General features: G+C 38.8%; 3 protein-coding genes and 1 long non-coding RNA gene across 5 annotated transcripts in view; 1 reads left to right on the plus strand and 3 right to left on the minus strand.

The window, feature by feature from the left end:
- fmr1 (fragile X messenger ribonucleoprotein 1) lies at positions 1–15,446 on the minus strand. 2 transcript variants are annotated; one of them, XM_049758549.2, is made up of 15 exons: positions 15,060–15,445; positions 12,740–12,792; positions 12,435–12,528; positions 12,203–12,274; positions 11,064–11,212; positions 10,229–10,322; positions 9,952–10,068; positions 9,615–9,785; positions 9,025–9,103; positions 8,205–8,350; positions 7,774–7,860; positions 7,401–7,626; positions 6,634–6,829; positions 6,041–6,119; positions 1–4,051 (listed from the first exon to the last, which is right to left on the minus strand). In XM_049758549.2, the coding sequence occupies exons 1-15, from the start codon at positions 15,108–15,110 to the stop codon at positions 3,866–3,868; spliced, it is 1,800 nt and encodes a 599-aa protein (XP_049614506.1). In that variant the 5' UTR covers positions 15,111–15,445; the 3' UTR covers positions 1–3,865. The 2 variants fall into 2 exon arrangements, with proteins under 2 accessions (XP_049614506.1, XP_049614514.1); XM_049758557.2 differs by having other exon boundaries at positions 3,987–4,125; positions 15,060–15,446.
- Positions 15,420–25,321, plus strand: LOC125991093 (uncharacterized). Its single transcript, XR_007489181.2, has 2 exons — positions 15,420–15,567; positions 19,621–25,321. It is a non-coding gene; the product is annotated as an uncharacterized lncRNA (long non-coding RNA).
- On the minus strand, positions 16,804–22,306 carry rab33a (RAB33A, member RAS oncogene family). Its single transcript, XM_049758580.1, has 4 exons — positions 21,947–22,306; positions 19,603–19,743; positions 18,718–18,798; positions 16,804–18,514 (listed from the first exon to the last, which is right to left on the minus strand). Exons 1-4 carry the CDS (start codon positions 22,304–22,306, stop codon positions 18,290–18,292), a joined length of 807 nt encoding a protein of 268 aa, XP_049614537.1. The 3' UTR covers positions 16,804–18,289.
- The window catches only part of si:ch211-159i8.4 (matrix-remodeling-associated protein 5), a 16,520-nt gene continuing 15,165 nt past the window's right edge, over positions 25,140–26,494 (minus strand). The window contains exon 17 of the mRNA XM_049758527.2: positions 25,140–26,452. Coding sequence (XP_049614484.1) covers positions 25,899–26,452 — 554 coding nt within the window. The 3' untranslated portion in view covers positions 25,140–25,898. The remainder of the gene's footprint in view (positions 26,453–26,494) is intronic.

Consider the following 26,494-nt stretch of genomic DNA (forward strand, 5'->3'; position numbering starts at 1 on the left):
TTATCAGAAGATCATTTTTTTGTTTATTGAAACTGCTTGCATACAAAATATATTGCACTATAACCAGACATGTAAACCCGGACACTTTAAATGCTAGTAAGTAGTATTTACAAAGGAAGAGAGAGAGAAAAAAAAAAAACAACGCTCAAAAGTGCTCACAAGATTTACAGCTTTTTAGACTACCCTGGTTTTTAAGTATGTACAGATTTTTTCTTTCTTTCTTTTTTCTTTCACGTTAACATTTGTTCTGGAATAAGAGAAGAAACATTTGCCGCGAAGTGGCAATCAAGAAAAAGTCAAAGTTGGTCATCTTCGGTTGAAAACATGTTGCAATCCCAAATGGATTGAAATGCTGAGTGAGGGATGCAAGTCAGGTTCTTGATGCAATATTACCAATCTTATCTGTTCTACTGTCATTTTAAAATGAGCAAAATCACACATTTAAATCACAGATATTTTTATATTTAGTTCCTAAAACCGTAACTAACATTCATCTTCTGAGATTGTGTGGCATGGGAGAAAATGGCACTCCTCCGAATGTTCAGATTAGGAGCAACAGCTAGCAGGTAGACACCACCTACACCCATACAAAGTATAATTATTAAAGGTTTTAAACGACCATGTTCAATCCCGTTTAGACCATCAACTCAATTTAACATTCATGGAAAATCTAGCACCAACATGTCCCCCATGATAAAAGTCACATCAAGTTAATAGTCCAGTGAAAATATTCGCATTCGTTTTATTAGAAGGGGACAGCCAGAACATGATCCAAGCTGTCACTGAAGGAGAGGTATTAGTCATAAAGGAAAAAATTACATACATACAACATTCATTCTGAAAATAACACATTTCAGCGGGAAAGCCTTCAAAGGGTTCAATCCAAATAGCTTTTGAAGTCGTGTTTTAGTACAGCGAGGCTGATTTCACAGAGTCTACTCAATCAACACACAAAACGAAAGACAAATCGCCTTGCATTTCAAAACTTTTTGTAAAATTGAGTTGTGATTGTTAGTATTTTTCTTTCTAAAGTTCTGTCAGTTGGCCATGGTAACATGTACTCATCTCAAGAGTTTTGCTTCTATTTTGTCTGTTTCTTGTGTTAGAATGATGACACGTTCATCAGCACAGATAATTCCATCGCATCGATTCTACATGGGCAGCATGCAACAGTTTCCCAGCTTCTCAATGCACATTTTCTATTATAGTACAAACTTGGATTTTTGCAACAAGATTTGTTAGTATTAACTGCTATTAACACAACAATGCACACAAGTGCTTGCTGTTGAAAGGTTGACTTCAACTTTTAAACTGGATCATTTTCTTTTTTTAAACTGGAACCTGTATCCAATTTGACACTTATAGCATCTCAGCCTAATCCTCCCTCTTACTACTCCTGGGGGTGTGTATAATATATATATATATATATATATATATATATATATATATATATATAATTAAAATTGTTTTTTTGGGATGAACTATAATATTCTGGTTGATAAATGACAAAATGGACAGTTTCTACACTGGAACAACCAGAAAAGAAGAGATACACTTTCACAATTATTTGATTCGAGCTCAACATTTAGTAAAAGTGTTTTTTTTTTTTTTTTTTTTTTTTTTTAAATTGGTCAAGATTTGCCAACTTGCCAACTTCTCCATTAGTTATCTTAAATGATACACCAAGGATTTTGCGCATATGAGAACAATTACAAATGAAAGGATTTGATGTGTATGACAAGATTCAATTCAGGAACGCAAACTTAAAAAGATAATCTGGTCTCATTTCTCAAAGGCTAAAAATTGAAAGCAGGTTCGATGTATTTTTTTTTCCTCGACTATCGCCGAAAACGTCAAGCCCTTCATTTATTTTAAATGAAAAACCTACTGTACACCTAAAACACTGTGACAATTGCAAGTCAATCTAATTTTAGGGCACTGTATTATGGAAAATGGCAATTGGACTGCAGTAATAGTGTTCTTCCTTGAGACACTACAGTATACAACAATTATGTACTGATTATTTCACATGAAATTCTTCCTCTGTGTAATAACACTACTTTTGGACTTCTGTAGCAGTGCTATGGACATTCACTATCAATGTCACTCACTATTAATGTGCTATGGAGCATACTTTTTTAACAGCAAGTTTATTAACAGGAGAGCTAGCATTTAACTGATATCAAACAGCAACAAAAGAAAGAAAATAACGATAAGTGCACATTTGAAACAGTACAATTCCTTCCTCCAAACAAATTATGACATCATTATATACAGTATGCCACCCTCTCGGGTTTTTTTTTCGGTTTTTTTACCCAAAACAACTTCATTCTGTTGATGTTCATGGAAAGTAAAATGGTTAATTGTACTCAAACCACGTTGTTGATGTATTGTAGGAAATGCTAACTTTACAAACGCAGCCTGGCTGCAGTGTGAAATTTAAAGGTTAGTGAAAAAGAATCACAATTAATCCACACTTGTGTAAAAGCAAGCACAATTGAAAGGACTACTGGCCTCAGAAACCAAGTTGTGAGTGCGATATTTGTATATATTTAGAGTGTGGCACACAAAAGTGTGTTGCACGGACCTAAAAAGCTGAAACAAAATTACAAATCAGGTTCATTATAAAAAAAAAAAAGGCCAGAAAGAATCAGCCTTAGAGGGGTTGTAGATTTGACTCAACACGATGAGCCACATGAATTTTTTGCTCTGCCTTAAATCAATTAATCTTTCAGTGACAGGTACGCAAGTATTTTATTTTTTTTTTAAATGCAAGTAATGGAGCTCCACTTGAGTCACCAAAATACACCAAGAAGCAAAATTGCAGGCTGCATGATGTCAGAACAGGACATGATTTATAAAAGATATCACAGGAACAGAATGACTGAAAGTTGAATGTGCTCAGTCAGCCAGTCAGCCAGAGAAATCGCACTGCATTACAGGAACCATTTTCTTCCATAAGAACTTACTGGTAGAACCATGGTCCTTAAAAGCTGTAAGCGTTGGGTCATGACTACAAATACACAATTGTGTTTGTTGAATTTGCTATACATTAAATTGTACAGAACGTCTCCTTTAATTCAATTATTTTTTTCTTTTATATAAAGTACTTGGGTTAGGGTTTAAACTGAGTGCGTTTCATTATTTTTATTATTATTTGTTGACAAGATGGTATTGATGTCATGTATGGTGTTGCCCACCCGTGTCACCTTGCCCTAGCTGGTGACTTTGCACACATGCTTTGTCATCTTGCCATTTCTAGGGTTATGGACTACACATTGTTTGGGCCAGAGTGCTACCAGCACTCCTGTCACGGCTTGAACTCATTGTACCCTAACCATGTTGGTTAAAGGAGCAGTTTCAAAACACAAAAGGAGCAAGTCGAAGGTCAAGGTTGAAACCTCACGGTATAAAGTGAAGGATAGAATGTGCAGCATCCAAGTTGCTTTGCAAGCTCATGGAGAAAAGTGATACATGGAATTGAACGTCGGATGCGTTTTTGAGATTTAAGTATGAATTTTCTGGACAAGAGCCTTCTTTTACATTAAGAAACTTGGAACTTGAAACTTGCTTTCTTACTATACTGTACATCTTTTCGGTCCCAGGCCAGCTCGCTGTGCTACACTGAAGAGTACGCAGATGTAGCACACTGGCAGCGCCCTTCACACTACAATTACACCCTACAGAGTTGCATGCTGATGGAAGCTCCTGTCTAATGTAGCAAATGACAAAAACGGAAAAGGGGGGGGGGGGGAAGCAAGCAAGGAAAATCTGTGGATAGTTAATGAGCGGTTATTTGTGTATGTGTATGAAGAGTAGAGTGTGGGTTCATTTCTGAATGTGAGTAGGTCCTCCAGTGATGAATCTACGACACTCCATTCACCAGAGGGGGAGCGTCCTGCTTCTCTTTCTTCATTCCTCGGTCTCTAACGGGCCGCTGCTGGTGGCGTAGTGGGCCGTCGCCGCCGGCACTGTGCCCACCCTGTGATGAAGGCCCTCCACCTCTCCCTCCATGCTGCACACTACGTTCGTTGTTCCCATCCACGCGAATCTGTGGGGTCAGCAAGTAGAGTGTCACACAGCAACTAATGAGTGTGACATTTTGATCCATGTTCATTTCTCCCCCTAAAAAAAAAAAAAAAACCTTTCTGGTAGTTTCCAACTTGATAGGCATACATTATTGCAGGTGTTAATTAAGCAAGGCCTTTTATTCTGAAGACCAAAGCAGCCAGACACTGCCTACCAACCAATTAAATCAAGTGCTATTCAAGAAAGGGTCTGGAAAAATCTGTTTAAATTCATTTAACAAGGATGAACGGCCTTAGAACTTCATTATTTAATGAATTAAGCCATGCATTCTGGAAACCGACTGGCTTTATTGTCATTACCATAGGTACTTGCACACAACGACATTAAAGTGCGGACGGCTGAAGTGTTGCCATCTTTGCGGATGTCCAAAAAAAAAAAAAAAAAAAAAAAAATCAAGGACGCATGTTTTGTATCGTTAGCACATATTTTGCCGTACACAAAAGTAAATGTTTTGACATGGCCCCGGTAGGCCTTACCGCATAAAAATCTTTGGCGGTAGACTTCAGGTGTCTTTCTTTGTCGCTTTGAATGGCCGCCGCATCCCGTAATGTGAATGATTTGCTATCTGTTATTTAATCATCACATTTTTTCTTTTCACCTACTTCTCTCTTGAACAGAATTATTTTTTCTTGCCACAATACAACCAAAATAAGGTAAAGCGTTTGAATTTTCATTTGTTTCGATGTCAAACATTACTCTGTTTTGTTGTCATATTTTTCATTGTTGCATTTGTTTCTGCATTGTATTAACGGTAACATGCAAGTTGACCACTTGAGTAAAGCTATAAAATTGCAGTTACACAACAAACGGTGAAAATGCGAATCGCAGTTTTTCATTGGATGCTGCTGGAAATACAATTGTTTGGCACTGCTCACAAATGCAAAACTATGCCCTTTGAATTTACCAGCCTGATGCTCTTAAAAGTGAAATACTGTAATTCCAAATGACATATATAATCCTAATGTGCCACTCACTGCAGCTGTGAGCCACACACGCTTTAAAACAAACCAATTCATACACTACTGAGCCATGAGCCAAAGAGGAAGGAGTACAGTATTAATGTTGTTTGAGCTCATGATCATGGGAAGAACAAGGACAATTTTAACAAATTGTTCAATGACATTGCTTGTGTATCTGACTTTCTGGTGAAGAGGCATTACAAATATAAATCTGGCTCCTGATCTTGTCCATCCAGCCTAAATTTTTCTCAATCCCAAGCCAAGTGGTATCTCTCCAAATATGCCTAGCTAAACCACGTGGAGGAGGGACTTCAAAGAAATGTGTAGTTAATGAACATTTAGTATGCATTCAAATGAAATAATAACCAATGGAGGCTAAGACATAATGAATTAATTTACCTGGAACCTGGAAAAGAAATAACATCCTTTTAATCACCAGCACAAATATATTGCATCTCATTTACAGTGTTATAATGGCTCCACAGCAAGCCAACTATTCTTACTCTAGTCATAGACCAAAATGGGTTTAATGGATTCTTTTGTAGCCCATACTGCACTAGCACTGTTCAGTGAAAATTTGTGGATTAGGCTTTGTTGAATAATTTTTTTTGTAGTAACAAAAAGGGACGCAAACGTAACCTTCTTGTTTGATGCAAAAACTATTGATTTGCTCGCTAGCTCCAGCTATGCAAGTGCTGATCAATGAATTAGAAATTCATTGGAAGGCTTATCTGAGCATGTGAAATGTTATTCAACATTTTTCAAGCAACTAACCTGTTATCCCAGTAGATTTAGAAAAAGACGTAGGGTAAACCCTGTGACCAAAAGTCAATCACAGGGCTGATGCAAATGACATATTTGGGCAATTTAGAGTTTTCAGTAAACGACCTATACACCATGCTACCTGTTATGTTATCAATTTTTAAAAACCACATCCTCTAGTTATACTACAGTGCAGTCAGCACACCCTTGGTATGTATAAAGGACAGTACCTGTAAGGTGTCTTCCTGTGCTCTTGTCTTGGGCTCTCTAATATGACGAGGCCTTGGGTCGCTCCACTGCACATCGTCACCTAAATGGGACAGTTCAAGTTATTCTCATATACACTGTATTTCAAATTATTACCTATATATGCCAACATTGAAGAATGTCCTTAGCGATGTACCAATCACATTTCTAGTAGCCATGTCAGAGCGGAGTCACTCGATTTTGAATGGATCAGCTCATGAGTACCCGCAGGTACATGCACTGGCTGTCTCTGGTTTATAAGGCTCTTCTCAAATGTTCTCCTGCAAAGAACTAAAAGCTGCTATACCTTGTGCTCCAATATCATTCACCTAATTGTTCAACTTTGCTGCACATAATGTGGAACTCTCTTCAAAATGACAAACTGTCCGTGCTTGACTCATATGCAAGCTTTTGCTTCATCTTGGTTGACAGGCAATGCGAGGCCGTGAAACAATGGTTGTGTTTTTAAATTGTTATTGTGACTCCAATTGTTGCACCTTAAGAAATTATCCATTGCTGTTATTTATTGTATTGCTTTTTTCTACCGTTATGTTTTCAACCAAATTTAAACTACTTTCCTTTATATGCTCCTCTTCCTCTTCCACCTCGCCCTCGAAGTCCTGCCCCACCCGGTCTCCTCCTTCCATCTGTCCTTCTTGGCAATGTCCCACCTCCTGTCATTAGCTCTTCTGTGGGAGCCAGGGACCAATCGCTGAGCTCGTCCCGGTGGTCTGACTCAGTTTCTGAAGCATTGGATGCCTCTGAGTTCGTACCTAGAGTGAGCAATGCCACAAGGGTTAATATTAGGACTAAAAATATTTATATCGTGGATGAACGACATATGCAATGCTTCCAATATAGTATTGAAGTATGTGACTTTTGCAGATGACACGAATGTTTTCTGCTCAGGAGAGAATCCCCAGCAGCTGATTAAAGTCACGCGTTTGTTTTATTTACTGTAAAGGTACAATACATGGACAGAATAGTGTGGGAATGGTTATTAAGAGAATGGGAAAGGTTTATGTAGCGTAAAAATATTTAAAAGGTTTTAATATTGTGTATAGGACCACAATGCAACAGGAGATTCACTTTGTTTTCGCTATGTATGTTGTCCCCTGGGTTAGTGTAGTGTGGTAATTCTGTGGTTGGACACTTTGCCTTGTTTGCCAAGGAAAAGCATACTTCAAATTGACAATTTCAAAACATTGGTAATTAAATTTCTAAATAATGCATACACTGTTTCTACTTCCCAGATTTTTGTTTTTCGCGGGTGGTTCGGGAATGCATCTCCCGCGAAAAACGAGGGATTACTGTACAGGATATGAAGTAGTAATGAAGCCGCACCTGAGGCAAAAGCGGCACCGCCGCCTCTTCGCCCTCGAGCACCTCTTCCTCCTCCCCCATAAGGTTTCCCTCCTCCTGTTCCTCTTCCAAGGCCCGTGCCATTATCAAACACGTAGCTTTTGTCTTTAAGATTTCGTGGCCCTGTTCCTCCTGCACCGCCGCCGCCTCCTATCTGTCTCAGCTGTTCGTCAATCTGGAGACGCTCCAAACGAAGTTGGTCCACCTCCTACAGTGATTGCGAGCAATGTTGCAACATTGAATAACCATGTCATATTTGCAGAACAACACGACTTTGCAAGGGCGTCAGCTCATGTGAGATTGATGTACTATATAACTGTACCACAAACACTTGAGTATGCAATTTCTCATGTACCTTAAGGTAGTTGAGGTGATAGTCCAGCAATACCGTTGCATTTGAGATGCTTTCCTTGGTCCCCACAAATACAAAGGGCACCATTCCCTATGACAAACATATGCAAAATAGAACTATTTAAGCATTTCTCAAAACTGTACACAACCTTAAGGCTTACTTTGTCCTCGCTAATGGTCCAAACATTTACTGACCTAGACTTGTTTTTTTTTATGGTTTTTGGCAGATTTTGGAATGGCCAGATTTTGGTTGAAACAGGCTTGAGTATGCCTACAGAAAAGACGTGCATTTCCCCATAGTAGCACGTCTGCCATCGGTTCATTTGTTTTGTTTTTTTAAATCACAAAGCTCCATATTTGATGTATACTATAACTTCAGCAATAATTGTCTTAAACATTGACCTATTTACAGTAGACATATTCGTTCTGACTTACATCATCCGTTGCTGAGACTGCCGCTGCCGCTGATGAGGATGCCACCGAAGGCTTTTTGTCATTTTCTGGTTCAATACGAACCCGCACCACACCAGACTTATCAACCACTTCTTGGATCAGTTTACCACTCTTCCCAATCACTTTGCCTAAAGGGAAAAATAATATTATTCACAAAAGACATTCTATAAAAATGCATCCCAAATGTATGCAATATTTTACTGTGAACTTTGCACCACTGAGACACTGTCCAGTTCTTTTTTTCTTTTTATCCCAAGTAGAGACACTTCTGACATTGCCTCTGGTCCACGAGGGACTTGACACTAGGAACACACCACTTTTTTTCATCTATGCACAGTGGTTTTGCTTCATTATCCTCTTGTGCCAAACTGTGAGCATGCAGCGATCCACTGTATATTTAAGTGAGCTGAAGCGTTTCACTTCGGCATAAGTAGAGTTTTGCAGCTTTACTGTACACTGTATAGAAAAACAGAAAACTTTTTGGTGTATTTCTACTGTCTGTGTCAGAATTTGGTCCCTCACTTACAGAAATATCAAAAACATAATTGTACAAGAAATTGGTACGCAATCTACTTAAGTTATTTACAATGAAGCTGCTTCCTGATCGTGTCATAATAGTTGCTGAGCTGCAGAGTTTAGAGTTCTGCACTTGATTGTGAGTCAATTTAAGCACAATTACTCATTCTTCTATACACAAATACTTAATCCAAAATACTTAACAACAACAATAAAAATAAAATAAAAAAAAAGACACTCCACTGCCACAGGCCCCACAGTCCTATTGGTGGAGTGAATTACTCACCTACTAAGTTCCGAGGAACTTTGATGATATCTTCGGAAAACTCCAGGAAACTGCGAGCAATACGGACAGCTTCCTGGTCCTTGAATAAACACCAAACATGTCAATATGTTCTTTGGGACTTTTAAAGTAGTATGTGAGGAATTATTTTTGGAACAACAGAATAACAAGGCCCCCAAAATCCTTTCCCTCCCCCAAGTGCACATTGGGAGTAACATTTTTGTATTGGCAAACAGAGGTATGAAACTTGTTCTGCAGACTACTGGCTAAACCTCAAGAGAAAGAATGTAAACATATGATATATCTTCAGGCATCCAATTATAAACAAAGTATGCCTACTAAATAACAAAATGTATATTAGCGACGCTTGCTAGTTTGTGTTCCCGAATCCCACCAGTATTAAAGCAGAATGACTAGCAACAAAATTATTGATTTAAAAAAACTTGTCTGTGATTGTCCGGTTATGTCAAGCAACAATATAGTAAAATACAGTAGAAAGATTTGAGATGTATTAAACGTGAATAAATACCAAACTAAAAGGGTAGATGCATCTATCTATTGCGAGGTCATTGGGAACAGTTGGGCTATCATACCTCTCCATAAATATGGAAGGTGCATGTCTCTTCATCCAGGTCTATATTAGTGACTCCAGGGACTTTACGCGCTTGCTGAATGTTGGCCCCATGAGTCCCAATGGCGAGTCCCATTAAATCATCACGCACTACAAATTGTTCATGGAACCGTGATGCCAGTTGTCGGGAACTCTGCAAGAAACACAATCACAGTGAATGGGTTGGACTTGTACTTTTGATGGACAGAAATAATTAAATTATTGTTGGAATATTAAAGCTTAAGACTCTTGTGTGTGTGTGTGTGTGTGTGTGTGTGTGTGTGTGTGTGTGTGTGTGTGTGGTGTATGTGCGTGCGTACCTCCAGTTGTCTGCTAGCCTCTTCATTTCTCAGCATGAGAGACAGTTTGGTGCGGAGGCTCCTGAAGTGCATGTCACTCATCATGTTGGCCCGCTTCGCTGTGACCTCATTCACCGACTGTTAAAACAATTCAAAGTTCATCTTACATCAGTGGGGTAGGTGCAGACAAGTTGAATGTAGTCAAAAAAACATTTCCACTCTTGCAGTGCATCCTGATTGTTGCTAAACAAGTATAATAAAAATATTGTATCTACAATCTTGAAAAAGCAACACGAACCAAGATGACCAGCTGCTTCTTCTCAGAGTCATAGGTGACACTGAACGCTCCCACAGCCTTCTTGAAATCTTTGTGCGCCGATTCCTTAGAGCACCTGATATCAAGGAGTCAACAATCATATTATTAGACCATTCTGGTTTCTTTAAAAATGCAAGGAAAATGTGTGTCTTAACAATCACGCTTAAATTGTTTTGGGCACAATGATTAGGCAAGCCTCGCCATGGACAACAATTAAAGAATTAAAAAAATAAATAATCACCAAAAATGTTTGTGCAAGGGAATGAGTGACTGCATTAAATGTCAAAGTTGTTCTACACACATAGACGAACTACGCAGTACTATACAATCTATACTGCTGTTAAAAACCATTTGTCCCCTTCCTGATATTTCTTGTGTGTTCCTACATAAAACGATTCAGATTTTCAATGAGCTTCTCAGTCCACAAAGTATTGTTTTCCAGAAGTCTCAAGGATGATCAAGTTTTCTAGGTAAATCTGAGACAAGCCTTTGTGTTTTTTTCTTGTCAGCAATGGTTTCACTTCAGAACTGTCAAATGAAGACCATTTTGGCCTGTGTCCTAACTAAAACTAGCTAGCCTGCAATTCTTGTATGTCATTCTGCTTTAGATCTCCAGAATAAGCTGCTGCGCTATAGTATAGGAATGATTTTGATTGGCGGACCAGGTGACGATGCGTGTAGCACTCTAAGTCACATGACTGTGACTGAAGTCTCAAACTACTGTGTGGTTGAGGCAGTATTTGAATGCATTGCTGCCAAAAGTATGACAGATACTTTGAGTCACCATTCTGTCCATGGAAGCCATTGGGAATCTTACATCTGTCGTAGATCATCAGGGACATCGAGTCTGATCTTGAGGAAGGTAGTTTTGGTGGCTGGTTTGTTGGGATTGATCGGTCGTAACCGCTCCAGCGTGACAATCTCGTTTAATGTCGCGTCACATGCAGCATACTCTATAACATAAAACTTTAGACACACAAAACAACAAAAAACATTCATCAACAAGTACAAATGAATGGCATTGAAACATCCATCAAAAGTGCATTTAAGTTATTTTTTTTATAACCGTGAATCATCCTGATAAACGCAAAATGGTTACATGAACCAATTAAGGTGAATCAACGGAAACACATTACAATGATTTAGTATACGTAAAGGGTTTCAGATTGTTATTCAAGTTTCAAAATGAGTATCTAGCAGATATTGTACACCTCCAGGTGGCTACAAGTTTAAAATGCATAGACCCTCTGTCAGGGAATTAGGATGAATAGGAAATAATCAGATTTCGAAAATTCCTACGAAATTGGTGTGTGCTTTAATGGTTATTTGAAAGATCTACTCAAATCAAACCCCGTGCCGAAAAATTTACATTGCCGTTCTGAGTGAAGTAAACTACTCAGACTGAGTGATCAATGGCTGATTACTACCACACAAAGTGACTACCAGGATATTTGCTATAGTGGAACCTTGATTTAACAGATTTGAAATCAATGGACTCCAGATTTTACAGACAGAAAATTGTGTCCAGTCAGTTCAAAACAACCGTAGCTGTCAACATTCGTTAGTGCCACAATTGGCTGCAATTGACGATGTGTGCAATCAAAAGATTAGAGCATATCTTTTTATTGTTACATGGTAAACATGGCACCAGTAGATTCAGTAGATTCCCAGGGAACATCCCCAGCACAAACTATTACGACTATAGCTAAGCTACTGATCATTCTTTTTTAAAGTTATAAAAGAATAGATAACATAGATTATTTGTGATTCACCATATAACTTCACAGCTGAAATAAAAGGTAAACTGCCTGTAGATCAACAAAGTTTCTCTTCATAATTAATGAAAAACAAAGGTATGTGCAAGTCCCGCCCACTCGACAGTTCAAATGGCATACTGTAAATGGAAAGCTAAGCAGAAACACAGAAACAAGTGAAACGGTTTGGACTGAGTCTTACCTCTCCTTTGACCATGCGAACTTTGGCCAGCCACCATCCACATGGCTCCTTGTCATTCGCCCTGGAATACACCTGCCAAAATCCACACAGTAAATTTTACTCAGCAGAAACATGAATATAAAATGTAGGTACAACTGAAAAAAAAAACTGAAACATGCCATCATTGTTCAAGATTTGTTTTTTTTAAATTGTATTCAGATGTTTAGGAAACATAAAATTAAAAGAATCCCACCTCAACCTCATCACTCTCATTTATCTCTTTACAGAACCCTGTTGGAGGAGGAAATCGCACATCCTGGAATGGGATCTGGCGCTCTGGCTGCCAACTGGTATGGAAGCACACACACATTTATTTCATCATTAGCTGCTGTACCGTAGCTTGTCGATACTGTGGCAAAGTTAATATGTTTTGTATTATTGTTGTATGCGATGTGTTCCGTTGTAATTTTATTTTATGTTACATGGTTTTGTAAAGCGCTTCGTCACGGCGATAGCTGTTGTGAAAGCGCTATTGGAAATAAAGATTGTATAACTTACTTGTTTTCAAATGCAACTGTGATTGAGCCTTCATGGACATCCTTCACAAATGCCTAAAAGAAACAAGCAAAAAAACAATAAGAAACACAAAATGTTAACATTCTGATGGCAAACTTTAGTCTAAAATGTTTTGTGTACCCCAAAACTGATTAAATCTGTTTGGGCAGTTCAGCTCACTCTTAAAGTGTAAATACTATGGATTTGTACTGTACCTATCAAATGTTCAAAGTAGTACTGCATGTCATGCCCTGAAGGACACCAGAAAAACTTGGCTTGCCGCAGGATGGCACAAGCCTAACAAACTGTGACTAACAGATGCAAGGGAGCCAAACATAAAGGAGAAGGGGAGCAATCTAAAATTGCCAATGGGCTGAAAGTATGTCCCTTGACCTAGTCCATTAATTGGTCAAGTAAACGCATGTACAAAACATTGACATTGTTTTTTTTAATTGTGGTTCAACAGAATTATGTATAAATAAAAAAAAAAAAAAAACACTCATGAAACAGACCTGGACAAAAATGATGACCCTAACCCCCCCCCCCAAAAAAACAATATTATTAATTTAAATAATTTGACCACAGGAACTTATTGAATCGGGGGGGGGGGGGCTCTAATTAGCGTCATAGGTGTCTTAAAACGTTGAAAAAAGCGTTGTCTCAGTATATTAGAAATAACTTCAGACAATCCATTCAAAGGTAAAGGCTATACGCCCATCACTAAGCAGCTTGAAGTCCCTGTGCAAACAACTACACATAATATTTGGAAATTTAAGACATGGCCACAAGAGAAAACTTGACAAATTGAAAAATTGTAACAAAACAGCCCAGAACATAAAACTTATGAAGGCGAACTCAAAAGCTGAAGGGACCGAATCAGGTTGAACAATTTGTCGTCGTTTGAGCCAGAGTAGACTTCATGGAAGATGCCCTAAGAGGACATCGCTGTTGAAAATAAATCATAAATGAACAATCAAATATGAAACTGGAATTTACCAAACAGCATGCTGACAACCCACAAAGCTTCCAGGAGAAATTCCAATGTGCAGACAAGACAAAAATTTAACCTTTTAGTCAAGACACATCAGCTTTATGGTCAGAAACACAAACAAATTAAGCATACCAAGATAAGATGACAGCCCAAGAATGGGTAAAAGCAAAATACTGGACTATTCTGCAGTAGACCTTTGATAACCTCTGTTCTAAATCCTGGTACATGTGTGGCAGCAACTGATAAAAAGCCCCCTTCAAACTTGTGACAAGCGGAGCAGTTTGCTTTTCAAGAGTGGACCATAATGCCTGTTGAGATGCACAAGTCTCACTGAAATTGTCTGATTGCCTCAACAGGTTGTGCAACAAAATACAAAATTAAGGGTACCATCACTTTTGTCCAGCCAGTTTCATGAGCGCTAATGAGTGAGTGAGTGAGCGGAGCGAGTGAGCGAGCGAGTGAGCGAGCGAGTGAGTGTATTCTATTGAACCACAATTCGATCACATTTCAATGTCTGACTTTAATTGGTTAATTTTCATTCAATTTTCAGCTTTTATTGTCAGATTTTAGTTATTGCTGTGGTTATATTTTCCATTGATAGAGGATACCAACAATTTTGTCTACAAATGTACAAACTCTGTATGAGATATTTGTGAAACAAGAAATCCTCACTTGTGAGGGAGATATACTATAACCACTGTTTATTACAATTGTAAATGATAAGTGTAACCAATATATCTAAGACAGCCAATGGTGTTCACAAATGGCCATCCGTGTACATTGAAAAAGCTAGAACGATCCTTTCCTGGGACGACATTGTAACTTTTTGCTTTGGTATGAATTAATTCTCAGCAATCGCAATACAGTATGGTAGCAACCACCTGGTCATAGTACCACTCAACAGATGTCACCATATTACCAGGTAGCACTTTCAACCAAACACCATAGCAACCTTGGGAATTCCGACATAAAACGAATGCCAATTAACTTAAGATGAAGACCAATCCAAATAAGATTGATAGTAATGATCGGGCCAATCAACGACTGCTTCGCTGATATTCATTACATTCAATTCAACAACGCCACTGTTTCTACTTCAGTTCTGCCAAGGTATGATCCACCATGAGATCTCAAATCGTCACAGTTTTAGCTTTGTTTACAGTTTTTTCTGCGTCTACATCCCGGGCAGCGGAGGCCAGCGCAGGTACCTCAATCAACGCCAGTCCAATGTGAATGGCTAGCTTGGCTTGTATACTTGTCGTGTAAGCGTTGTATGTTGACTTGAATAGAGATGTAGAGAGAAGAAGGGAGGGGGGGGGGAAATTAACCTACCTTATAAAAGGCACCACTTGTTCCCCTCACTTCCACTAGTAGTTCATCCATGACGCAAGTTAGCACAGCTCGCTAGCTAGCTAACCACCGTTAGCGACAGGAGTAGCTAGCTAGCTGGCTAGCTTAACGCTAGCCAAGGTAGAGTGTTCTTGCTAGCTAAAATAGGCTGCCAGCAGGATGCAAGACGAGAAGTGCAACAAATATTCGGACCCGTAAAACGATCCCTCGTGCAGCGAGTTTGTTAAATCGCTATTCGGTTGAAGTCTGGTATACAAATGTGAATTTGCGATCAATCAAAGACGAAGCATGTAGAATGCAGCAGGGTTAGCTCGTAGTAGGTAGTTTATGTGTGATTAGTGGTCAGGCAGCTAGCTACTGCTGCTTGCATCCCTGTGACGTCTCTGGTTTCTTCCTCTACTGATCTCCAAGGCTGCTCACATTCAGGAAAGGCTGATGCTGCTGTCCTTAGGTTACCCCTACTAATGCCCGATCCACCCCCCCCAAAAAAGTAAGACATAAATAAATAAATAAATATATATATATATATATATATATATATATATATATATATATATATATATATATATATATATATATATATATATATATATATATGTTTGTTTGTTTGTTTGTTTGTTTGTGGGGCTGTCTATCAGTTCACTCATTGGTAAGAGATTATGGTGCCATTAATAGCTGCCTATTAATGTCTAGGTGGGAGTCACGGAGGGACTGATCACAGTATTAATAAATTTGGATATGTCAGTAAAAATTATGTCAGCTTTAGAGTCAAATTGAAGAAAAATCAAATGGCCTTTTAAGTGTGGTGCATGTACTACTGCACACAATGGTGTTGTTTTCCGATCCACCTGCTCCTCAACTGTGGATTCTGAGCAGATTCTTTCACCCAAGGTTGGCAGATGGGCTGAACATTGAATTTGGGGCTTTTTAAAAATAATTATTGGAACCAGATAAAATGTAAAATCTTCAGTAAGCTAATTAAACAATTAGTTGAATTACAGATGCATTGTGTGGTAAACAGTATTATAATTCTTTATTACATATCAGATACTGAATGCCAGCAACCATTACCAATACAATTCTGAAATAATCATTCAGTATTTGAAGTGCATTGAATAAATTGGACTGGACTGTTCTGGCTGTCACTGTAGCAGTTCACGCAGAGTTGATATGCATTCAACTTGTAACGATGTTTTTAAAGGCACCTTGAAAGCCCCAACACGGCCATTTTTGGCATCTTTGGCTCAGGTGTTTATCTACCTTGGAGGATAAATAATGTACTTGGATTTCCACACCAACAATTCTGCTAGAGGGGTCGATTCAATGCAATCAGAATACAATGATGTTATGTTCTGCATTGCTTGGAGGTAACTCCCCAAGTCAGATTTGTCTTACTTATGTGCAGCTAAATGATGGATGTGCATGTTAACTGTAAACTGAAGAGCAACAAATATGAAGGTAGCAGAAGTCAGTGCCCTCCACAAACCGCTGTGACTCACTCCGTTTATAATAAATCCTGACTATCATCTTGAAGGATTGGCACAAACACTCATTGATCTGAATGATCTCCATATGAACCACAACATCGTGTCTCTTGACCCATAAACTCAATGTGGCAGCTATCTCAGTGTCAAGCATTATTACATGTCTTTGGACAATAAATAGTGATCATCATTTCTGTACAATTTTCAGCTGTCCTTTGGGTAAATGGGGGAAATGAAACAAATGTAGATCGCATACACTTTAATAGAGAAAGGAATGAAAATGCAAGAATTCCTGTGCTCTCGTTTCATTGGGTGAAGGTAAAATGGGATAAGCCACTGTACTGAGGAAGAGCACTAGAAGGATATTTATTAAACAGTATATATACCGTACATCATCCTCAACAGAATACAGAACACATTTCCCTCATGGTTATCCGGTGACAATTCTCAGAATGTTTTTTTTCTTGTGTTGCACACATTAACTGTCAATAATGTGTGATGTTTCCCTTTCATTAATGAGTTCACAGTGATTTTACACAAGTCATATTTTTAAAAGATCAAAATTAAATTAACCCTGTAGCTTCTGTCATTACTGGCGGAGCTAGGAATTGTTTCCTCGACGGGAGGGGGTGGGTCACGCGAGGGTCAACGGTATCTCAGGGAGTACTCAAGTTGGTTTTTTTTCAAACCCCAAAAGATTCATCAAAAAATGCTGGTAAAAAATGACTATTTTCCAGGAAATTCCTGGAAAAATTGGAAAAAAATGGGGGGGCGGCAGTGACCTCTAGCTCCGCAAGTGTCTCTCTGTTGACTGGTTCATCAAACTCCAAGATGCATTGTTAAGGCAAAGGTAGTATGAAGAAAAGGGCAAACTCGGATTTTCAGGTCAAAACAATTTAGAGAACACTAATTTGATAAGGATATGTAAAGAGCCAGTAAAGAGCCTTTTATCAAGTGATCTGGACTAGTCCATACTTGCTCCTATAGTGGGTGACCAGCAGTTTAATTACTCAACTTCAGAGCAGAAGTTGATTAAGGGTAAGGTTGTGATTTGAGGGAGGCCGTTACTTGTACAAATGTTTTTCATTATTCCTATTGTAGAATTTTATAATTTCACACGTAATTATATTTGATTAAAAGACTGCATTACAATACTGTATACATATGTTATATATTTTATATTATATTGTATTTTTCTATATATTACTGCCTTGTGTGGAATAAAAGCAGTCTGAAAATCTGTTTCCAACTCCTTAGTAACTTTTTTCATGTCTCTTCAGTGAAGTGCGCTTATGCCTTCTCAGCAGACATCAAATCATTATCATTTATTTATTTTTCCAATCCGCAATACCTTTCTCTAGCAATTTTTTTTTTTTAAACCCCTTGACTAACTTCACAACTAGGCACCATCTTGAGCAGAGAGGGCCACTGTTTGAGGAAATTCCGGTACCTTACAATAAAGTAAAACAAAGCAGACTCATTTCAGAACTCATAATAACTGTATAGTTCGTCTTTCCTTCGATCCGTCATGAGCACATTTTCCCGCTAAAGCCCAGAGCCTTTCCTCCTCTTCCATCAGCATCAGCCATAAGCATCATCTTGCTCCTGAACCAGTAAAAACACATAAAGACTACACGCCTGTAATCACTCTCCTCACTCGCCTCAACATGCACCGTTGTTTAGATGTATGATATTCCATTCCATTACTTCTACCAGTTGCTCTTGTCCTCAACAAAGACAATTGCTCTTTGTCTCAGTCTCCTGTGTGAGTCGTACTCTCCCGTCCTCTCGTTCCACATCTCTGTAGAGGAGAGATTTTTGGGCTTTCAGTCGACAGGCCAGTGACATGAAAATTGAGTCCACATTCTGACTCTCTCTTGGGTCTTTTGCAGATGTCTCAAACAGCAGCATGTTGTGGGAGTCGGCAAACTTCAACGCCATGTTGGATGGCACCTGGAGAAAGTGATTATTATGACTCATTATCTCACATCGATTGTTGTCAATATGCACTTCCCGAGCATTCTATGTTGCCTTCATTGCCATTGTGACTAATCAACAGTCAGTCAGAATCTGTAACAATTACATGACAATTTGATGATTCTGATTTTTATCTATTATTAAGCCCTCTGTTGTACGGAATGATTAAGTCTACTGACCTGTACTTGGTCCACTAAGTCACACTTGTTCCCCACTAGGACTCGAGGTACTGATGCTGAAACTCGATGACCGTTACACTCCTGCAGTAAAAGAAAACACTTTGAATATCTAAGCAAATTCTAGGATTTAGTAAGCATTAAACATAAAACACTTTGATTTGTTATCAATGTCCAGTGTTTCACAAAGTTAGGTCACCAACTATGTAGTTGTGTATCAGTGAGGACATTGACTAAAATATATCAGTGGAACTAAATAACAATAATGATATGATCAGTAAACCCACAGCATGAAATAAACCTTGAAATTGTAACGTATTTTGATTATTTTCCTGGCATCAAAACAAGGTGAAAATTATGCGTCTTTTAGAGAGTTAAAAAGCTACCATGGTCATATTCTGTCAACTATTTTTCAGTAAGATGTAGCAAGAGAAAACAATGTCAAACGGTTAAAAACAGATTGGCTATGACACGTTCAAAAAACAGACCCTCACCACTCCCTTCTACCACGTCATAATGACATCTGTTGTTTTTTAGTTGGAAAACTCATATTAGTTGTTTGAATTATTAGCGTGTCAACAACAATGAGTAAGCAACCCTATACATCCTAGTAGAGATGGAGATTCTGGAAACAGATGGACAGATGAGGAGATTTGGCTGAACAAATTATACTAATTGATAAGCGGTTCCGATGGATGGATGGATGGATGGATGGATGGATGGATGGATGGATGGATGGATGGATGGATGGATGGATGGATGGATGGACGGACGGACGGACGGACGGACGGACGGACGGACGGACGGACGGACGGACGGACGGACGGACGGACGGACGGACGGACGGACGGATGGACGGATGGACGGATAGATGGATATTTAACTCACCTCTATCCATGTTTGCAGGTTGCGGAAGGAAGCCATTTTTGTGACATCATAAACAAACACTACTGCATGGACATTACGGTAGTAGTGTTCCACCATGGATTTCCGAAATCGCTCCTGGCCAGCTGTGTCCCATACCTGCACCTGAAGATTAGATAGTAAGTCTTTTTTTCCGATGAACATATTAGATGACAAATGTGTGGTTGTCAGCTTATTATTATATTGTTATGTTTTATTATTAGACAAAACTGACAGGTATAGCAGTGACAATTTTGATTCTGACCACTCCATCTTGGTACACTGATGTGTGAGTTAATACCTTCATCAAAACAAAAAAGGGTGGTAGTCCATCCATCCATCCATCCATCCATCCATCCATCCATCCATCCATCCATCCATCCATCCATCCATCCATCCATCCGTACCACTTGACCCCACTGGGGTGCTGGAGCCTATCCCAGCAGTCATCGGGCAGTAGGCGGGAGACACCCTGAACCGGTTGCCAGCCAATCGCAGGGTGCACAGAGACAAACAACCATTCGCACTCGCACTCACACATAAGGGCGAGCTGGGATGCTCAATCAGCCTACCATGGATGTTTTTGGGATGTGGGAGGAAACCGGAGTGCCTGGAGAAAACCCACACAGGCAAGGGGAGAACATGCAAACTCCACACAGGGAGGGCCGGAGATGGAATCGAACTCGCACCCTCTGAACTGTGGGGCGGACATGCTAATCAGTGTGTCACCGTGCCGCTCCTCCAATAGGTTTCAATTCTAAATAAAGTATATTGACATATGTGTTGCGAAGACATTCCTTACGAGATCCAGACATAAAACATAATTTTCAAGTTAGCCCCTGCAATGCAGTCAATGCATATGCTATAATCTAGAATTCTGGATCTTCAACATAAATCCTATGAAGTCTCACAACATAGTGCAAAGCTTGGCAGTGTTCTATTTATCTCACAACCTGAAAAAACAAATCAAAACATCAGCATTGAGGTTACCAACATTGGCAGAGGTGTTATTGAGTCTGTAGCTTAGGTTTAATCACTCAAGTGCACTATATATAGAAAAAATTGATGCCCATGTCAGGTCCCAAGCCCAGGGGCCAGATCCGTCCCACCATACCATTGTATGTGGCCCGAGAAAATAACATTATGTCAACTTCCACAATCCTTGCTAAAAACTGTACCAAAATCTTGGCATGTACATTAAATAATTTTGCAAAATTCTTTGTTAGCTTTTTTACAGTAATTGAACAAACTATATTATGTCTAATTCCAAAACTAGTAATCCTTCACTTTGTTATGTATATGTAATAATACTGGTGGATAATAATACATTTATTTGGTGTCACCATGATAACGGTCCTCTGAGGGAAGTTGCCCGTGATAAAAATGAGTTTGACACCGCTGACTCTATTATTTGGTGAATGTATACATTGAGGGATTGAGGAAAATGTCACCATTCTTCCGCTACCCTTTGTACAGTCCTTGTACATCTACTTTTAAATCTACAGCTTTTTATATCCACTGAGGTTTTCCAAAAAGTCTTGTTTTATGTGATGATAAATACTAGCTCTGTTCCCAAGAGTTGTGATTGCTAATTTTTATTGAGCCAAATCACCCATTTTTGCATCAGCACAAAAAATATCATGATTTTATAAAAAAACTAAAAGAATGCTAATCTCATTGACATTTATTCACTCACTCACTCACTCACTCACTCACTCACTCACTCACTCACTCACTCACTCACTGTGCAATCTTCAAATGTCTGTCAAATTGAACACAAAGCCGATATACTCGCAGTAAACCATAACTTATTCTGTTGTACATGACAATAGGAGAATATGAATACAAAGATCTATTGGACCTGCTATCAAATGGAATCGTTCTTCCTGTAACCACACGTCACTGGCATAGACAAATTATGAAAGATATATTAATAAATATTAAATATTTTTTGGACAATTAAAGTGGAATTTGATGATTTCCCACAGGACACCCTTATGATCAAAACCTCAGTCTTAGATTGTGTTGTTAATCTTGATCTGTCATGATCAATGGTATTTACAATTTACTGTATCTGGTGACATCACCTCTTAAAACTTCACCGATAATTTATACTGGCTTATTTATTAACGAATGACAAAAATGGCAAATTTGTGCCGATTTATAATACTAATTTTGACGGAAACAAATACTCATTGTTGCCTTTGACAACAGAGAAGACATCTGGGAAAAACCGTCAGTGATGCTATAAAATCAGTACGGTTGTGGATGAGGGGGAGGGGACAAGGAAACACCTCCGATTCTCATGCAGACAAGCTTAAAATGTTACCTTGATCGTCTCTCCTTCAATTTCCACTGCCTTCTCCCTGAAGTCCACGCCGATTGTGGCCTCAGTCTGGTCAGGAAAGCTTCCGCCAGTGAAGCGAAAGGTGAGGCACGTCTTCCCTACGTTGGAGTCCCCAATAACGATTATCTTAAAGATTCGCGTCTGGATGCTCAGTTCCAGGGAGGAGGTGCTCAGGTCCGCGGAGGATGTGAAGCTGGCGACAGCGTCGTTGCTGCTGCTGGCTCGGCTCCGGCTTCTGTAAACATCCATGGATGATGTCAGGATGGTGACATTGTCGTCTGCTCGGCTCGGTCGAGTCACCCTCCTTCCTCGGCTCTCCTCCTCCGGGGAATCGTTGGTCATTATGACGGAGGCGGCGATGCGAAAATCGGGATGTGTAGAGTAGTACAGTACAAATGGGTGACTGGTTGAAATGAAGAGAGGAGAAAGAACGGAAGAGAACGGAGCAAAGAAGGAGGAGACTTCTCTGGAGATTCTCTGTCAGCTTGGAAACATTTAAAAACACACGAGCTCACAAATAAGATTTGATGGAAAAAACATTAGCGGAATACAGCATTTTACAATATGATTTGATAATAATAATAATAATAATAATAATAATAATAATAATAATAATAATGAACTCGTGTTCATCGGTCCCGTTATCAGGAACACCTTCACCATCAAACGAGATCATGCAGGCTGCAGGAGCTGCTACTTATGTGCTTTTACATCATTTACAAAGATAATAATCACACAACCAAATCAAATTCGAAATATTTCTGTTTCTGTGTGGTGCAGAACAACACTTTATCACAGCGCTCTTCTACTTCTTCATGCAGCTAATCAAATGTCAGACAAAACGTAAAACACATTATACAGAAAACTATCAAAAAATAAAAATTGTAACTCCACATAATTGGATAAACTATTTAATTGTGTAGCTTTTAATATATTGTCCAGTGAGTGTAGTGCCCTATGCATTCTCCTTCTGTGAATGATCAAATCAAGCAATAGGCACTATGCAATTATATTATTGATGATATATTTTTGACTCTCTGGCCAAGTAGACATAAGAGATTGTGAATGTGCAAAAACAGTTTTCACACTACTCTCATGTGATCCATTAGCTGCCTATATCATCACATTCCATGAAGCAACCTTAAGCCTTAATGCTTAAGAGTGCTATTTTGTCACATTCCAGGCCTGATTAAGACAAAGCGCTTTCTAATTCAGTAACACATTATTAAAACTGCACAGCAGCTATATGGTCAAAGGTTATATTAAAATTGTTTGCTTCTCTTTCTGGTAAACTGAGCCATTAGTGACACATAATAACTAGTCTGCGCCACAAAGTGCTACCAAAAACTGGAGAAGGTACAAATTCATTGAACCTTACTTTTATGTCATTTAGGCTCCTTTTAGACAGGTATCAATGTGAAAAATAATTGCCTATATCAACTGAATTCCAGGTTCTCAGTATTAGATTACTGATTTAATGATAACCTCCAGACGTTAATTATACGTATATCTGGTTATATCCTCCATGTTATGGATACATCACATATTAAAAGAAATGACAAGGATGTAGACTACAATTTGAAAGCAAATGTATCAATATAAGACAGAAAATCTGTCACTCAGCATTTTCAAAAATGTAGGCCTAAAAAAACGTTGGCAGACATTTAAGCCGCTTTGCCTCCATTCTGACACACACTTGGATTTAATAGCAAAAACACACTGCCAAATACTGTGCCTCCTTTTTTGTTGAGATGGCGCTGTCTTTATTATACACACACACACACGATTTGTGAACAATCCCTCAGACAGACACAATCTCTTTTGCACAGACTCTTTCTCAAAGCGACAAACATAATCTCCCAGTAAAACATGCACACACACACACGCACGCGCACACACACACACACACACACACACACGCACACACACACAAGCTGTGAAGAACAGGCCTAACATTTTTGTCTGACAAAGCTCCCTTCTTCCTTGGTCAAAGACTTGTTTGTCTGAAAATGAGACAGTGGGAGACATTCACATTCTGGTCAAAACTAACAGTTAAATTGAACACACATTGGGCACAACACATCACTTTGATTTATTTTGCTCTTATTTATTGAAACTCTTAGTTGTTACATATATATACTTTCTTATACTTATATATACATACTTTCATATGAATTATATATAATTACACTTCTATATACTAATAAACACAAAGTCAGTGTTAATAAAATTATTTAACCAAATATGTGGACTATGTGGTCAGTAAACAAGAAGAAATTATTTTGGTTGAACCACAAACATTAACCTCTAAGTGGTGCTAAAGGAAAAGATAAGACATGCGTACGACTGTATTGCTGATGAGCTGCAGACATTTATAGCAACAAGTCAGTAAGAAAAAGCACAAAATTGAAAAAAATTTTAAGAATTTTTATTTCAATTGAGTATGGACAATGTATGAACCCAGTACATGAATAATGTGTAGGGATTTATTTTTACCATTTGAGGTAGTATGCGACAGAAAGACAGAAGGCAGTGCTTCTCAATTATTTTCTGTTATGCCCCCCCAGGAAGAACAAAACAGTTCATGTCCCCCCCAACTTCGCAATTTGTCTTTGCGGGCCACATAAAACGATGTGGCGGGTCGTACCCGGCCCTGGGCCTTGAATTTGACACCTATGCCTTAAGGGAATGGCACATGCTCCAGATTCATGATGGCACAGCCAATATTTTATCCTCCGTAAACCAGGAAGTCGCTTGCTAACTACCAATTGAGAAATAAACACAAATATGATGCTCCTCTTAAGTTGTGCACTTTCATTCAGAGTTCTGCTTTGTAAAAGTGTTATTCTTCATTAAAATATAGATAGATCATTTTAAACATACATGCAAAGCTTCCTGGGCCCACGAGATACTACTGTAACTTTGTGCTGCCACTGTCTTTGAGGAGAATATTGATGTTTTGAAGAGTTTGTGTGTGTGTGGGTGCTTTAGGGCTGTAAAAAAATTATTTGCCCTCTTCTCAACTTTTTTTTAATAGTTTTTCCACGTTAATGTTTAAAATCACCAAACAAAGGCAAACATCTGACAATGATAATCAAATTAAACATAATTGACAGTTTATATCAGGAGTGCATGATTACGAGGACCCAAATGCAGGGAAGCAGAAAGAGCAAAGTAGATCAAACAACATTTATTTAAAGCAAAGTACTGATGAAAACAAAACTCAAAGTAGCCAAACATCAGGAGCAAAACGGCACAGCAATGAACCCACAAGGACTGAAAGGAAATGAGGAACTCAATTCAAACTGACAAGACCACAAGGAGCATCTGGACAAGACACAAAAGGTTGGAGGAGCTGGTTGGGTAACACAAGGGATCACAGACAAAGTGATAGAGACATCGGACTCAAGGAAAACTAAATTCTCGATCAAAACAGATCATGACACTTTATGAAAGCAGCAAAACTATCCCACAACGTATTATAAAAAATGTAAATGTGGGCAAATACTTTTCATGGCACTATATATAAGTTTTTGATTTTCGTCATTTACAAAAGGGCTCAGAATTTTCCCCACTTCTGTTACATCAAACGGGTCCCTGTTCTTACAAGGCGTGTCCATTCTTACAATACAGCTCTCACTTAAAATTAACTTTGTTGGAAAAAAAAAACAGATGCAAATCTAGAACATGTAACCAAAACTGAGAAGTTGCCTTGTGAGTCAAGATGCATTTGTAGGTGTACAAAGCCATAATGACTTGAGGAAAAAATATCAAGAATGAAGCTGCCTCGTTACAGTGGCTTGTCTCTAGGGCATCCTTATATGTATAGTATAGGACAGTAACTTCCTTATGGACAAATCCTTATCCAGCTTTGACTATTAAGAGCATTTCTTAACCCCATGTTTCCGGAATAGGAAATGTGTCAACATGTCCCTCAGATCACTTGTAGGTATGTAGATTTAAAATCTGTTCCAAGAGCATTTTTGGCATTGCATTTGTAGATACCAGAGTTCATGAGCACTGGATTCTGTATGACCAAGCTACCCTCCTCTGTCATGTGGATCCCTCCTTGAACTATGTAGCGGTTATGTGGAACCAGCGTAGTACGGCCAGGTAAAGTCCAGGAGATTTCCGGCTTGGGTACACCTGTAGCAACACAATTTAACTTAACAAGTGATCCTCTGTTCACTCTGGTAATGGAGGACAGCATACTAGTGATGCGTGGTGGATGAACCATTACTGTGATAGGGTACGACAACGATGATGTGCCAAAAGAATTGGAGGCTTTGCAGATGTATGTCCCTTTGTCAAAAGTTGCAATCTGTCTCATTTGGAGGGTCCCATTGGCAAGAAATGTAACTCGACCAATAGACTGAGGTTTATCCAAAGTGAAGCCATTGGGCAGGGTCCATGTGATCGATGCCTGCGGCCAGCCATCAACAGTACAATGTAAGTTGAGAGTTTGGCCATAGGTGATTTTTATTCCACCTGTAAAATGAAAATACAACAGCACTACAAGAAGATCCGACC

This window comes from Syngnathus scovelli, chromosome 1 (genome assembly GCF_024217435.2).
Source record: "Syngnathus scovelli strain Florida chromosome 1, RoL_Ssco_1.2, whole genome shotgun sequence".
NCBI lineage: Eukaryota > Metazoa > Chordata > Actinopteri > Syngnathiformes > Syngnathidae > Syngnathus > Syngnathus scovelli.